At 37.3% G+C, this 17,418-nt stretch overlaps 1 protein-coding gene across 9 annotated transcripts in view; it reads left to right on the forward strand.

Annotated features, from left to right (window-relative positions):
- The window catches only part of OXR1 (oxidation resistance 1), a 458,899-nt gene that overhangs the window by 321,327 nt on the left and 120,154 nt on the right, over nucleotides 1-17,418 (forward strand). The window contains exon 1 of one of the 9 annotated variants that reach the window (XM_070481474.1): nucleotides 15,830-16,065. The exons of the other annotated variants lie outside the window; for them this stretch is intronic. Coding sequence (XP_070337575.1) covers nucleotides 16,047-16,065 — 19 coding nt within the window. The 5' untranslated portion in view covers nucleotides 15,830-16,046. Of the gene's footprint in view, nucleotides 1-15,829; nucleotides 16,066-17,418 lie in introns of those variants that run through there. 9 annotated transcript variants of the gene reach the window in all.

A 17,418-nucleotide genomic window follows, 5' to 3' on the forward strand; every position in this document is an offset into this window, starting at 1 on the left:
AAACCAGACAAGGACAACACCGAAAAGAAAATTACAGGCCAATATCACAGATGAACATCAGTGCAAAAATAAGAAAATACTGGCAAATTGAATACAACAATCCATTAAAAAGATCATACACCATGATCAAGTTGGGTTTATTCCATGGATACAGGGATGGTTCAACATCCACAAATCAATCAATGTGATACACCACATTAACAAAATGAAGAATAAAAAATCACATGATCATCTTAGTAGATGCAGAGAAAACATTTGAGAAGATACAGCATCCATGTATGATAAAAACTCTAAATAAAATAAGTATGGAAGGAAAGTATCTCAACATAATAAAGGGCGTATATGACAAACCCACAGCTAATATCATTCTCAGTGGAGAAAAACTGAAAGCCATCCCTCTGAGAACAGAAACCAGACAAGGATGCATCCCTATGTTCATTGCAGCATTATTCACAATAGCCAAGGCTTGGAAGCAATCTAGGTACCTATCAAGGGACGAATGGATAAAGAAGACATGGTATATATACACAATGCAATACTACTTAGCCATAAAAAGTGATGAAATCCAGCTGTTTGTGACAACATGGATGGAGCTTGGGGGTATTAAGCTAAGTGAAATAAGTCAGAGGGAGACAGTCAAATACCTTATTATCTTACTCATAAGTAGAAGATAAAAACAACCACAAACAACATGTAGAGAGAGAGATTGAATTGATGGTTATCAAAGGGGAAGCGGGAGAAATAGGAGGGCGAAAGGAATGGTTAGGCACATGTGTGTGGTGATGGATTGTAATTAGTCTTTGGTTGGTGAACATGATGTAATCTACACAGAAACTGAAATATCATGATGTACACCTGAAATTTATATAATGTTATAAACCAATGTTACCGCAATAAAGAAAAATGTATTCATTATATGAGGGTGTATATTATTTAATAACCGTTCCCTGTGGGTGATGGGCTTATGATGGGTGATTATTTTATTTTTATTACTTTTCTGTATTTTCCAGATGTTTAATATTGAACATGTAATTTCCTCTAAAAATAAAGATTTGACTAGAACTTTAAATTTTAGTTTAAAACACTTTAAGATGTGTTAGAAAGGGATTCCTTGAAACTGCTTTAAAATTAAATAAACAGAAGTAACCTAAATGCTTGCAGGGATTAAATAGAAAAACTTTTGTAAAAGCAGGCTTATATGGTATACTAATTATATGCCATAACACTTGACCTCAAACCAACAATTACACTTTTGTAAAACCCCAAACCACCCTTTAAATATATTTTCAAACATCTTTTTTAAATGAATCAGAAAGCAAAAAATGTCAAAAAGACTCTGACTCCCTATTGGTGAAGGGATAAGCCAGTATGCTGTGAAGTCAGGAAACCTGGCTTTCAGAGGGAGAGAAAACCATTCCCAGCTCAGTGTCAAACACATATGTCACTTGTTAAATGGTATTTGCAAACCACATTAATAAGACCTTATTAAAGGGCTGCTCCTTATTAATAATGATAATATCTATTGTTGGAGTTTTTTCTAGGTGCTGGGTATCCACTATGTGCTTTACACACTCTCTTTTTGAAGACTTTAAAGAACTTTTTTTTAAAGTTACCCAATTTTATAAATGAGGAAATGATGCTCAGATAGCTTGCTCAAGATCACCTCTTGGTAGACAGTGAGGGTAGGATTTAAACTCCGGACTGTCTTCTAAATCTTGCTCTCAGCTATTACTTGTAACCCTTAGCCTACTATTTGTCTGAACTGTTTTTCTTCCAAGTACAAACAATTGAACCTCCACCACTTTCAACTTGCTTCTCTGCCGTTACTGCCTCTAATCATTGCTCTTCGCTGAAGCACTCAGTGGGTGCAGAACCTCACTCACTGGCCTACTGTGCTTCAAGCTAGAAACCTCACTTTCTTTCTTTTGACCCCCAAAACACAGATAAAGCAACATTAAGTGTGACATACTTTATTTGGAGGTTGGAGGGTGGGAGGGAAGAGGTGGTGAAGGTGATTACTGCTAAGAACAGGCAACAATTCCAATTCAGTGTCAGAGGCCACTGTTCCTAGGAATTTATTGACCGTTCCTCATCACAGAGGGTTTCTTTCTCAGACTCTGGCTTCTTGACACATTGCTGGACCCTCTGCCTTTCTTCTGCAACCTGTTTTTATAACACCCGTCTGGCTTCCAACTCTCCGAAATTCCCCAAAACTAGGAAGGTTGCACAGCTATTTAGCTCTCTGTCTCCCACCCTCAGTGTAGGCTCTGACCCTGCATTTGTCTTTCAGTAACTCATTAAGGTATTCTTCTAAGTCAAGGGCCATCCACGCAGGATCTCCACCCTCACCTTTACAAAGGATTGGCGGTAGATTTGAAATTACAGTTGTTTCTTTGGCATTTCCTGAATCAAATTCTCCCACCCCCAACAACCTCAGCAAACCCTATGTATTAGTCAGGGTTCTCTAGATAACCAGAACCAATGGGACACATATATACATATATGTTAAATGTTGATTTAATTTTATCTATTAAATACGTATAAATGTATGTTTTATTTATTATATTTATTCATACATATAAATAATATAGAATATATATAATCTATCAGGTCTATCTATCTAGAGAGAGAGAGAGAGAGAAATTTATTTTAAAGAATTAGTTCACGTAATTGTGGGAGCTGCCATGTCCAAAATCTGTAAGCCAAGTTGGCAGGTTAGAAATTCAGGTAAGAGTTGATGCTGCAGTCTTCAGTCCTAATTCTGCAGGGCAGGGCAGGCGCAGCAGGCTGAAAACTCAGGCAGGGTCTCTATGTTGCAATCTTGAGTCCTAATTCCTTTTACTTCAGGAAACCTCAGTCTTTTCTTTTAAGGCCTTCAACTGATTGGATGAGGCCCATCCACATTATGGAGGGTAATTCACTATACTTAAAGTCCACTGATTTAAATGTTAATAACATCTAAAAGATACCTTCACAACAACATCTAGACTGGTGTTTGCCTAAAGAACTGTTCACTTCACCCAGCCAAGCTGACACATAACATTAACCATCAGACTCTAGATATTTGAGTTCCTGTTATTTACAGGCACAAACATGGTTCCACCCTCAGTGTCCTTAAAAATTAGTTGAAAATCCTATATTTCATTAAAATAGCCCATTCGTTCAGAAAGATCCACTTATGCATTATGCCCCCAACCACTGTATGCAATACCATCAGATTTACAGAATTGGAGTGAGAGCTAAGACCTCCAATGGCAGCTTTGGCACCATTGTGTTAGGGATAAGGAAGAAAAATATATAAGCTTTCCAGCAGAATGTTTCATGCTCTTTAAATGGTAGTGTTCTTTCTAGTCAAGGCTCTCTGAGTCACTAGACATTAAAACTGACCCAATGACACTCAAAAAAGATAGAGATGGTAATGATTGGTCAAGCAGTGACACCACAGTCCAGGCTTCGTGGAGACAGGACTCCATCCTAGAAAGTCAGGAGCCAAGGTCGGCTCTCTGCTTCCCCGAGGTCGTTGAATTCCGCCTTTCTCTGCAAGTCTTTTCCATTCTCCTGTGTATAGACTAGTTTCTCTCCTTATCCACTAGCTTGCACATGGCTTTTGGTGTTATGACTTCAATTAGGCTCTCACTCTACAAGGTTTTAAGCTCCAGAATTCATCTCTTAGTTCCAATTTGAGAGCATGTCTGATTGTCCAGACTATCTGCTCATGGAAGAGCAGCGCTTGAGTCAGGCGTCAGGTGAGACCCCATCATCCAGTCAGCTCCAGGAAAGGGTCATGGAGAACCATATTCCAACATGGGCCCACCTCTTCAACAAGGGGAAAATGTAGACTTGAATGATATCCCTAGACATGTCTACCACTTGTAGCTGCAGTGGAATCATATCACCTTGAACTTATCCAGGGACTTTAGACACAAACCTCATATAAAGAATAGAATATGCCTCCATTATTGTCATCTAAACGTCACAATAAATAAATCTGCCAAAATTATAGAGTTTAATATGAATAACAGAACTAAAAAGTGGAGTATACCAATAAGCAAACAGAAACACTTTATAATTCCCCATCCATACCCCATTCACCACTAGGGTGTCATAGTTATCTTAAAGGCAATATGGTTTGAGTATCCAAACATCTGCATATAGACTTTCCTCTGGTTCTTCCTTGAAACATACTTTAATGAGCTTAAGAATTTGTCTACATTTGGTGTATACACAAAACCATGCATACCATAAGTATAGGTGATTTAATGACTTTTTCAATCTTAAGTTTGACAATACATGTTTTTCAGCTCTTCCCTGTTGACTTAAAAATTACCCCCAGGTAAGCTGGTGCTCCATGTGGTGACATTATCATTGGTCATTCCACATGGAATATAACTCTTCTGATTAATATTTGATCTCATTAGTTTGGTTAATCATATCATATTGATAAAATAGATGTTAGAACAGGAAGGAGTCTTACTCAGTTTAATTTAGAAGACTTATCTAAGGTTTACGCAACTAATTAGTTTTAGAGCCAAAATATTTGGACTCCTGTTCTTGCTCTTTCCGCCCCAAATTTATTGTCTACCTATAAGGTTTGTTGTGTTCCACACTCATGGACTGCTGAATTATTTGAAAAACATAGTCTATTAATAGCCAAGAGCTTCAGAACAGGAAAACAAGGCTATATCAGGACAATCCCATTGCTATTAATGGCGAGGGAGTACAAAACGTATTCCCTGTTTGTGGTTTAGTACCGTCTTTTAACAGGGAACACAAAATATGTAATTCATTGGACAAATCTGCATATTTATGTGAATTTTACAAACAACACTTAGATGCCACCATCTTTTCCCTTTCTGTCATATACAGTATTGTTGATATCCTCTAAATTAAATACGATATTGGTTTTTAGCATTTTGTAAAATCCTCTGGGTACTGCTCTTATGAAGACTTGCAGCATTAAAAAATCACTGTTTTTGAACTTTTCCATTTGTTTTCTGTGGACAGATGCAGAAATTTATGCAGTAACAAAACTCATTTGCTTTTCTAAAGTGTTGGATTGCATGAGTTTAAACTTGGGACAAAGAGGAGACACTAGTTTTATTGAATAAAACTGTTTACTCCCTTTCTGGTACATGGCTGACTAACAAATGGTTGTACAGCTGTTTGCAATAACATAGCTGACAATGCCTACCTTTTGATAATTGTTACATAAGTTTTTCTTGTTTGTTCAACTAGAGTCATTTCCAAAAGCTTTATGTAATATGCCTGAATGTTGTACTGAGAAAGAAGCACTTCAGAAATGATTTAAGCTACTTATATATGTGCACGGGCGTGTGTGTGTGTGTGTGTGTGTGTGTGTGGCGTGTTGCATACTTATACACATATGACTCACATGTCTCTTTCCACAAAGGATCTGAGGTAGCACAGGATGTCATTCTGGGTAAAAAGCCACATCAGATTACAGTCAGTTAATAGGTCAGACACTACTTAATGCTCTCATCAGCTTAGATTTATTTAAACCTTACAAGTTGAAGGATGTGAGATCCTGGGACTTTTAATTTGCCCTAGGGCAAAATCATTCCTTTGTGCTGAAGGGGTGTAGGGAAAAAGATTTCACTGGGAAAGGCAGGCTTTTAGAAGAGTTTACTGTGTAATTCCTAAGGATAAAAAATCTCTAATATTTTACACTTGAAAACTAAAATTTTTTTAAAAGAAATTATTTATCAAAATTAAAAGTATAGGTGGGCTGACCTGGTGGTGCTGTGGTTAGGTTTGTGTGCTCCACTTCGGCGGCCCAGGGTTCACTAGTTCAGATCCTGGGTGCGGACCTACCCACTGCTCATCAAGCCAGGCTGTGCAAGTGTTCCACATAGAAAGTAAAGGAAGACGGGCACGGATGTTAGCTCAGGGCCAATCTTCCTCAGCAAAAAGAGGAGGATTGGCAGCAAATGTTAGCTCAGGGCTAATCTTCCTCAAAAAAGAAAAATTAAAGCTATAGGAATTGAAACACAAGGACAGTGTATTGCTGGCTTTCGGCATTGCTGACGTGGTTTGTGTCTGAGGTCTATTTGTACAGGTCAGATGTTCTTCCTTCTTCTCCAACAATGCTCAGCCTTGGCTTGCCTAATAACCTGCTATAACTGAGCCAACCACCTTCTGTAGGGGAGAAGCCAGGACAGAAATAGCTAGAATTTAATGTAGTGAATAAGGGCATTCTAAAATCCTCAAGTCGGATAGCTCCCTATTTCTTATTTAGGTTGAAACAGCATAAACTCTAAGCTTCAAGGAATGGCAATTAGTTATTTGTGACAAGGCCTTTTTTCCATTCCTGACACAAAGTAACTAGTCATCCTAACAAGAAGACAATCATATTTTTATTAGGTGTAATTGTAATCTGTTCTTGCCTCGTTATACCATGGTGTTTAGGTATTTTTGATGAGTAGAGCAATGTTGAGAAATTTTCCAAGAAAGAAAGATTATGACTTGAGGCTCCTCTCTAGACATTTTGGAAGAACTTGCAGGGGGAGAAAATAGTGATTAAGAGCATGGGTTTTGGTATCAGACCAGGATATGACATCTCTAAGCCTCCATTTTTATTTTTTGTAAAACGGGGATAATAAAGGTCCTGCCTCACGTATGGTATGTTAGGTATTTACCAGCTGTATTAGTTTCCTGTTGCAGTTGTAACAAATTACCAAAAAGTGAGTGGCTTAAAACAACGCAAATGTATTGTCTTTTGTTCTGGTAGTCTGAAGTCCAAAATGCATCTCACTGGGCTTGTGTGTCGGGCTGCATCTCTTTCTGGAGGCTGTAGGGGAGGATCTATTTTCTTCTCTTTTCTAGTTTCTAGAGGCTTCTAGAGGTTTCTAGCTATAAACCTTGGCTCGTGGCACCCTAGCATCACATAAGCCAGCAATGGTCAGTCAAGTCTTTCTCATATTGCATCACTCAGACATTGACTTTCCTGTCTCCCTCTTCCCCTTATGAGGATCCTTGTGATTACATTAGGCCTCCCAGAGTAATTTCCCATCTCAAGGCCAACTGATGAGCAACCTTAATTCTATGTGCAACCTTAATTCTCCTTTGCCATGTAAGGTAACATATTCACAGGTTCCACGGATTAGGACAACGACACTTTGGGGGACATTATTCTGCCTACCACACCAGAGGAACTGCCACTAAGTAAACACACAGGGAATGTTAGTTTTTGCTATTCTTAACCCAGAAAAAAGAAAGAACCCCTCTCTGAATGGTTTTTTTGTTTGAGTAAGAAAATATCAACTGACCAATGTCCCAGAAACCAGAAGAGTGTGGAGCCCTTTCACACTGCATTTCAACACCTTTTACAAACACTAGTTTTGGCACTCTGCCTTTAAAGCCGAAAAACAAAGAACAAGGTTGTTACATCTGACCTAAATACACAGGGTCTATAGCTTTCCTGTTCTCTTCTTTCTTACACTTCTTCCTTTCTTGAGGATATTTTCTGCTATGGTATTAACTCAGCTCTATGTAGCTGACTCTCCCAAAGTGGAGCTTGAGTGCTAGCCTGTCAGTTTAAAGTACCACAAGTCCAGTAGAGCTGGGCAACTCCCCCCTAATATTCCGTGTGTCCCTAAAAACATCTCCAGAATTCACATGGCCATTTTCAACTCAAGCCATCCCTTCCTCCATCCCAACTGCAAGGGCAGCACCACACCTTCTGTCATGCAGATGTAACTATTGGGTGACTGCCGTCTTGGACTCCCTAATACACACACAAGTCCTCTCAAGTAGTCTTCCTCACTGGTACTGTCCAAGTGCAAACTTTTGGTGCCATTGTCTGGACTACAAGAGTAGCCTCCTGACTGTCTGCTGCTTTTCCTCCTTCATTGATTCATGCCATCACCCCCAGGAAGTCTCAGGTCTCTTCTTTCCATCTTCTCTGCCTTATATCAGTCCTTCTGCTTTGTAAGAAACTAGTCTGTGTCAGCACACTGAAGGGCTCAGGGAATTGTTTTTGAGTTCTTACAATGTGGCAGACATTGTACTTAGACATTTTACATGCATGATCTCATTTAATCCTAATTTAATTGCCTGGCAGGTAAATATTATTTCTCCTTTTCTACTAGCGAGGCAACTTGGGAATAAAGAGCTTTGTATAACTCAGTCAAAACTACACAGTAATTGGTAGACAGAGAATTCAAACTCAGATCTGTCTGATTTCAAAGCCCCTAATTTTACTGCTACACTGGAGTCCCGCCATTTGACTTTGTTTTTCAGGTATCTGTTTTATGAAGCCTTGGTTGAGTTCATGTACTTTAGGGACAAATCTTCCAGTAGCCTAATAACGAACAAATCATGGTTTGGTCCTCTTGGTGGTGGTTTCTGTGGGCAGGTAAGGACTGCTATGTGTACTATGTTTTATCAAAGATCTAGGATTTGTCAAACCTCTGCCTTTGACATGGCTTGCAGATTAATCCAGGTGCATTGTTCATATCTAAAAAAAAGAGGGATGATGAAGGAAAGAAGTCATTTGTCCATGGGTGGGTGGCTTTGAGCCACATTAAATTAGGGCTCTTGTGAGGGAAATAATTTTGATATATCTGTTTCTTTTCCATTAGAGATCAGCTCTCAGTACCCAGTGACAAGCCAAAACACGCTTTTTGTCTTTTACCAAAACACCCACAAAGGAAACCAGTTTAGCAACTTTGTAAGTGGGTGCGAAAGGATTCCTATAAATAAAGCCTCCCATTGTGCGGCTGTGGTCATGTTAGGTTTGGAATGCTAATGGTTTTTATCATCCTACTCTGAATTGTTACTGACAACCTAATGAATTTAGCTCTAGCTGATGCTTTGATGTGTTGCGTTTTTTATGATTCTAATCTTGATACTTCTTAAAAATGACCTTAATCATGAAGTCTACTTTATAGAACAGACTTTGTCCCCCCTCCACCACTACCCCTCATCCTTTCCTGATTGGTTATTTTCTTCAAGAAAGAAAAAAATAATATAACTCAAACTAGGTGGTCTTAATGGTAGAATGAATGCTCTTTGGGGCCTTAATAAGCTTTATGGTTCATAAAAAAGCATCAGAGCAAATACTATACAGAGGAGGTCAGTTTGGGCAACTCTTTTTTATTCATGTGGTGGCTTTGCCCTTATGTGGATGATAGAACCCATAGAATTTTAAAAAGCTGCAAGAAATGAACTTCAGTAATATAAGGAACTATCCTTTCAAATCTTATTACTTCTTTTATAGGAAGGAAAATGCAAACAAAATCAACCATGCTAAACATGGTTCTTAGATTTGTGTGTAACTGTGAAAGCTAACATAGCAGAAGAAATACAGCTTAACTTGAGAAATAAAAATGCTGTCTGGAGTCATTATTGGGTCAATAGTCAAAATTGGAATGCAAACAACGGATCCAACTGTTTACTAGACATACTCACTAAAATATTCCACAGGTATTTCAGAGTCAACCTTTACACAACTGGTTTTATATTGTCCCTCTTTAAACCTGAGTTTCCCTCAGTGTTCACTGGTACCAAACTAGATTCTTTCCTGTACCTCCCCAGCCGTGTCTCCTCAACCAATAGAGCTACAATCACTCAAGAAATCCTAACCCTGTAAAGTCTCTTCACTTGCTCTACCTCTTGTAGTCTCTGCCTCCATTATTCAGCTTCATGTATCACATGGATTATAACCATCATCTCCTAAGTATTATGTCAATGTGAAATTGACTAAAGTTGAAAACTGCACTGTGGTTATGTAAAAGAATATTCATATTCATAGGAAATGTATGTTCAAGTATTTAGGGCAAAGGGCCATGATGCACGTAACTTACCCTCAACTGGTTCATAAAATATATCTATTATGTGTGTGTGACGGAAAAGAGTTCTTAGGGCCAGATCCTGTGATAGTGAGCAATGAACCCACTCTGTCAGGTCTAATTTAGTCTGGGTATTGACTTCAATGTCCTCATGATTTTCTACTTGAACTGAGAGTACAACCTAGACTGCATTTGTGGGGAAGAAGGGATACTGGGGACCAAAGACAATGAGAGGAGAACCTTTCTAGTTCACAGATGTTCTCCTGAGAATTAGTGAACCAGAATTGGATAAACCCTGGAAAACTGGAAGGGTGATGTCAGAAAGGCAGCAGCAGGTGGAGCAAAGTCTTTGTCCCACATAAACCAGCAGTGCTGGTCAGACAGCCTGAACATCCCAGTCTCTTCCCTTTGCCCTTTCCCATCCCTGTTCTTTCCTGGTTGTTCCACAATTAACTTAGCCAAAATCTTGGTTCTTTTCCAGTCATTAGATGGTGATGGGGAGTGCTTTTGCTTTAAACTACAGCAGTGACTTTTCTCAGGAAGTTTAATACATTGTTTTAAAAAATAAAATAAAATAATGAATTCCAGTTTTTAAATGTTTCCAGCCACATGGTCTAAATAGACCAAATGTAGTAAGACTTGAATTTTTATACCTCTGTATGGTGAAAACAAGTAAAAACTAAAAGTAAAAGGTCACTGTATTTTTCAAGAGAACTGACTTGTTTCCAGGATTGACCTACATGACTGAAGAGACCTTGAATTATTTTCTAAAATGACATCTATTTCATTTTGCTTTCTTATTATTTACTTTCTAATCATTTCATCACTTTTCTCTTTTATTTTCTTCTACTTGATCTTTGTTGTTTCCCCTTCTCTATGTCCATAATCTTAAAGATTGTCTCCCTTCTGTTGAAAAATATTGTTTTTCTAATAAGCATACTCTTTCAAGTTTCTGTGAAATAAATATAAATAAATAAGGATAGAATAGAAATTGGAGAGGAACATCATATGGAAATGAAAATAGTATCTATAGGGCACATGATTCATATCCAGGGAAATTTTATAATTAATAATTATAACAATTTGTAAAGTAAAAAGTTAAAAATATACACTGTTAGGCAGTCTCCAGAGCACCACTGTTGATGTAAATATTTTAATCAAACATTACCAATTCTTTTCGGGTATAATAATTTTCTTATATTGTATAACGTGTGTGACCATTCATTTTCTTTGGTAGACTTTATTTTAGGAGCTTGAAATCAAGCTTAAAACGCTTTTGTCATTATGATCTGAGGTATTTTTTTTTCTTTATTTCCTTTCTGCGTCTCTTCTCTTATGGCAATTTTAAATTTTCTAAATCAGATAGTTAAGAAAAGCTTTGTTTTGAAGAGTTTATCCTAATAAATTTCTAAATTATAAAGAATGTTGTATTAACATGGCTTATCTTGACTTGGCAGGCAACGTGGGAAATATCTGTACATACTTTTATAGCCCTCTCTTCATAATGATAATTTAACAAGCTAGCATTTGAGTACTTATTACATGCTAAGTGCTGTTCTATGTACCTTGTATGTATTAAATCATTTAATCATCCTAGCAGCCCTCTGAGAGAGGAAGTGTTAAAATCCTAGTTTCACAGATGAGAAAACTGAGAGGCAGAGAGGTTAATAATTTACCTCAGGCCACAGGGCTGGGAAGTGGAGGAACAGAGATTTGAACCCAGGCAGACTGGCTCCAGAGTCTTACCTGTGCATGACTCTGCAATACTTGGCATTAGCTGGTATAGCCCAGAGAAAGCAGGGGGCAAGCTGACTACTTAGTACAGATTGCTGAGAAATGTAATATGAGGGAAGAACAGAATGGAAAATGTGCTGTCTACTCAGTATGAAACATTGTTCCCAAGGGAAGAACACAGATCTTTAAACGACTTCTTGTCTTCAGTCAGAAAGTATATTCACAAGGAGAAAGAGAGATGAAAAATTTAAAAAGCTGTATGTATCAAGTGGCTGAATCACCACTGTAACCCCAATCTTAGCACAGGCTTGCCTCAAACACATATTTGCTCAGTAAACAGCATTAATTTTTGTTACATGCTACGTTACCTAGTTTAGTAAAGGCTCTTTTATGCAAGCTAAACTTACAGGAATTTTGTGAGGTATTTATTTTCCATGAAGCCTAACACACTTGAAATAGCCTATATATATATCCAAAAGTAATTGCTACTGTAAGCAGTTCAAAATTTCTTTTAAGAATCACTCTTAAACACCCTCTCTATTCAAAAAGAAAATTAGTTAAATACTTGATGAGTAATCTTTCTCATAGAGAAGCTAGATGTTTTCTCTGAACCAGAGAAGACTGCATTTCCTTGCATCCATCCCATGGAGAACCTTGTTTCAGAACTGACACCATTTATAACTCAGCACCTTAACCACATTCATTTCTTCACAGATCACTTCACCTGGGAGGAAAAGTGTTCCTTTTGATCCTCTGCAGAGTGCATTTTGATAAGGGTGTATGCTACAAGTAAAATTCACATCTCAGGTTAAGACTGTATCATCGGCATTGTTATGTGATATTAGCAAAGTACTTTTATAGTCCTACGTGGAAACAATTAACATCTATAAATAGGAAGATCACATGACTCCAAAGTTATCCAAGTCTTAGAGAGACTTATTTTTTATCATAAATTTTTCTTTTACAGAGGGTCTTATTTCTATCATCTTCAAAAAAAAGTTTAGTTTGGACAAGTGCTAATTATGTAATCAAGCAGATTTATCCATCTCATAAAAATAAACCAACAAATTTGGACATTTGAAGTCACATTATCATAGTCAAGAATAATGTATTGTACACTTAAAATTTTTTTAAGAGGATAGATCTCATGTTAAGTGTTGTTACCACAATAAAATTGAAAAAGTACTTTCAAAAAAATAAAATAAGGCACATTATCGTAAATTTGTCAGTTTACATAATGTGATAACAGATATAAGCAAAATAAATGAAGAATAAACTGGGAAAATAAATAAAAAACTAAACTAGAAAAAGAATGTAGAGTTAAAACTAGAGGAGATGTAGAGGCGGTGGCATTCCTGACCACAGCATTAAAACTTTTTAAATCAGAGCTTCTTAGGAGCCTGGATCTCAAAGGTGATGGACAGCTAAGAGGAAGCAATGCCCAAGAGCCAGTCTTATTCATTGGAAATTATGTTCATCAGACACCTAATGGACAGTTCCAAGCACAATTAAAAGATTAATTTGATCTTACAAAACCTTGAAAGAACTACGCTTAACTGACAAGTGATTCAAGTCTAGTCCCTATCAGATTCCTAATGAAAGCAAATAAGAAAAAGCAAATGACAAAATATAGGGAAATATGTATCTTGTGTAGATATGGCACATATATAGATACAGATTTTTGCTTATATAGGTACCTGTCATATGATCAGTCCGCAACTGTGTTTGATAGGTATGTGTATATGTTATAGCTCTCTTATTTGTATTCAAACCCAATGCAAATATAGATAACATTAGCATCTTTGTGAGAATGTAAACATGTACAATAATCCTCCCTTATCTGCTATTTCACTTTCCGTGGTTTCAGTTACCTGTGGTCAACTGAGATCCGAAAATATTAAATGGAAAATTCCAGAAATAAACAATTCTTGTTTTAAATTTTGTGCTATTGTGAGTAGCATGATGAAATCTCACACCATCCTGCTTCATCCCGCTTGGGACATAAATCGTCCCTTTGTCCAGGTATCCATTCTGTATATGCCGCCCGCCCATTAGTCACTTGGTAGTTATCTCTCTTATCAGATTGACTGTCACAGTATCACAGTGTTTGTGTTCAAGAAACCCTTATTTTACTTAATAATGGCCCTGAAGTGCAAGAGTTGTGATGCTGGCAATTCAGATATGCCAAAGAGAAGCACGCAAGTGCTTCCTTTAAGTGAAAACATGAAAATTCTCAACTTAACAAAAAATAATCTATGCTGAGTTTGCTAAGATCTATGGTAACTTTTATTACAGTCTATTGTTGTAATTGTTCTATTTTGTGATTATTGTTGTTAATTTCTTTCTGTACCTAATTTATGAATTAAATTTTCTCATAAGTATGCATGTATAGGGAAAAACATAGTATATATAGGGTTCAGCACTATCCATGGTTTCAGGCATCCACTGAGGGTCTTGGAACATATCCCCAGTGAATTTGGAGGGGACTGCTGTAAAAGCCCCCATTTTGCATTTTCTGCAGATGTTGAAAACCATGTGTTTATGTTTTGTCTAGGGTATTTTGTGTGTGAGTTTCTTCTTCTAAAGTGAAGTCTTGCTTAAAAAAAGAGCCAGTTCGTTCCTGCTTTCTACCTGCTGCTGTTGTTTCCCAGGAGTCTGCAGAGATGTGAAATTATTTTAAGGTGAATGTCAGAGCATCTTTAAAACACTTCTGCCCTTTCTTTTTGTTCACCGTAGAAAGCTGCAAGGAAACATCTGTCATTATTTTTCTATACATAGCTAACTCAGCAAAACTTTCAGAATAAGCAACATCTCCCAGGGTGGTTGGGGGCATAACATGAGAATATTAGTTGAAGCACTTTGTAAATGATAAAGCCTTGCACCTGTGTAAGGCACTACTATCATTAGCATGACTTTAATGTAGTCGAATGGTGTCTACTGGAATAAGCAGTCTTATCATTAAGGAAAGGAATGGAAATTAATATCTATTAAACACCTACTTACAGCAGAGTGCCAGGAACTTTACTAGGACTTTTACGTAGGTTGTCTTATTTATTTAATAGCATTCATAGGGAATACTGCTGGAACTCTTAAAGGAGCCAAAATAAAGACTTTGTAGTACATACAAACGGAAATCCAGAGAGAAGATCAGACATCATAAATTTTCATTTGAGAATGAATCATATTGCAATTTATACCATTTCCCTCTAAAAACATTTTGGCTTGATCAGGTACTTTACTAGTCAATGAGTAGCTTATAATGGAGTTGTCAGAAGTTGGCAAAGGCCATCAATCCCTATTGCATGCAAAATCGTGGAATTATTACTGTTACATAGAGTGTCGTTAGGAACTGGTGGTACCATAAACTCCACTTACTTTAAAATCATTGTCAATTCATTACAATGTACTAACTCTGCACACAGTTTTCAAAGACTCGTATATCTTTTTAACTTACCCTAAGGCCGACTGATTTGGCATCCAGTAGTCCTTGGACTTGCAAGGATCTTTACCTACAGAGTTGACATTTTCTCTACCCAATGATTATGATCCCTACCCCCAAATAAAATACAGTATTATAATATGTGTATATCTCATGAGCTGCTATTGAAGGCTTGCATAAACCTGTGATGACAGGGGACAATAAAAGGGAAACATCTACCAAAATCTTCTCCAGGATTCTGAAGTTTAAGGACATGAGCAGAGAGTCAAACACAGGCAGGCTGTAGATGCTGCCACTTGCTTCCATAGGGCTAACAGGGAATGTGGATTAGGAGGTGGCCAGGGAGGAAGGAGAGAGTTGTTATGACTCTTATCCATTCATTCAATTACTAAGTGTTCAGCACTATAGCGAGTGTTGTGGTGGACTCTCTCCTTGTCCTAATAGGGAAAAAATACAGAAAGAAAGAAATACTATAAAAAAATGCAAAGTACTGTGTACTATATCATGACCATGCCATTGGAGGTTATGAGGGGAAAATATCAAATTTGTGTTTGGACAGTGAACTAGCAGCACTGAGATATCTCTAAAGGTACAAAACACCAGCCAGGTTAGTACCCAGCTTATCAAATCTACTCCCTGTCAGTGCTATTAGGACTAAATAAGAGAGATTTGTTAAAGGCTGCCATGCCATTGATTTACTTTATGATAAGGAACCGTACAGAAGTTAGATATTGAGCTCTGTTATCTCACTCCGTGATAGACTTTATAGGGTCAACCTAGTAACATATTATGCAGAGCGTGCTGGCACTGTTTCCAGAATATTCACTGAGCCAAGAGGAAGTCCACAGTCACAAGGCTGGTACAGTGGGTTTCCGTGTGCAGAAACAGAAACCTTTGAATCTCTCGCACTGCCACCAGGGGTCAGGGACCAGGCTAGAGGAGAGGGCACTCTCCCAGAGAGGAAGTGTTGTATTACCCGGGGAAGTCCATGAGACAAATTCCCCGTCTCTTCCTGAGAGCAGCATATTGCTGGCTGAGTAGGATTCGAAGGGAGGACCTCAGAAATGTTCTGCCCCCGTAAAGGTACGTGTAAGTGCTTTCAGCTTTAAACAAGTCGTTTTGGAAAGTCAGATAAGGCTGACTTTATGCTATATTTCAAAATCCAGATAAGCTATATGGATCTGTTGGCTGCTGCCTCCAGAGAGGGAATGTTTGTTTGGGGAGGTCGAGAGGAAGGTAAACCCTGTTGAAATACTAAATCTAAATATAGGATCTGAAAAAGACTTTTTGTGCATGTGCATTATTTATATAGACTCATTTGCTGTAGATACTGTAGATGCTGCTACTAACTGTGATTCTCTGAGAAGGTGGTCTTAGAAATAGATTCAGATATAGTGATTTTCAGTCTGTTTTCATGTCCAGTGTCCACTTATAACGTCATTAGTGACTTTTTTCATTCATTCACAGGAAATCATTTGTCAATAAGGTTTCCACATTCCCTTACCTTGCCCTTAACTGAAAAATTGTGCATAACTAGGGTAATGATAGTGATTAAGTCACATGCTCATGCTTTTATCACCGTTGTCATCTGGGTTTCAAACACTGGTAATACGTTTCATTAGGCTGTCCTAACCATCTTCTTAAATGTATTTGCTTTCCTTTAGCATTTTATTCCTTTAAGTTCTCTAGGCTCCAGAGAAATGAGGAGAGAAATAGATGGGAGGGTTTTGCCTTCTTTTAAAGTTTTGGTCAAACAACTCAAAATAACATTATTATTGATGGACCGACCTGTACTTTTAAATGGAAAGAATAAAGATATAAAATGATCTGAGGCATGTAAGTAACCTCTTTGATTTTTAATGGCATGCAGCAGATGGAATTCATTATTGACTTTTAAAAATGAAATTACTCTGCATTATTATTTATTTATAGTTTTTCCTTTCAAAAGAAGTAATTACCATTACTAGGTTAGTTTTTCCTCAATCACAAGCAGCTATGTGACGTCTTCAGAATGTATAATATAGTTTACCACTTACTCATGAAACTTAATTATTTTGCAGGATATTATCCTTTTCAAATTAGTAATAAATTTATAAGCATATTGCACAGCAAAAAGGTTGAGTATCTTTTCTTTGTACTTGGGTAATTTTGAAAGCAATTATTTCACATTATAGGGCAATTTATTTATGAAAATTTCATTGCAGAAACAAAAATGTTTTTAATTGGAAATAAACAACCTAATTTCATTTTTCCAGTTCGGCACACAGATTTTGTGATGACATCCATAATACATGCAAGATGCCCAAGTAAAATATTTAGATGACTAGTTTCAGCACAAACAACTTTTTAATTTTAATCACAAATTCTAAAACTTTTAAGTTATCAAGGAGGTTGATAACCAGTCATAATAAAATTTAATTTCCAAGCAATGCCCAA

Source organism: Equus asinus, chromosome 12 (genome assembly GCF_041296235.1).
Source record: "Equus asinus isolate D_3611 breed Donkey chromosome 12, EquAss-T2T_v2, whole genome shotgun sequence".
Classification (NCBI taxonomy): Eukaryota; Metazoa; Chordata; class Mammalia; order Perissodactyla; family Equidae; genus Equus; species Equus asinus.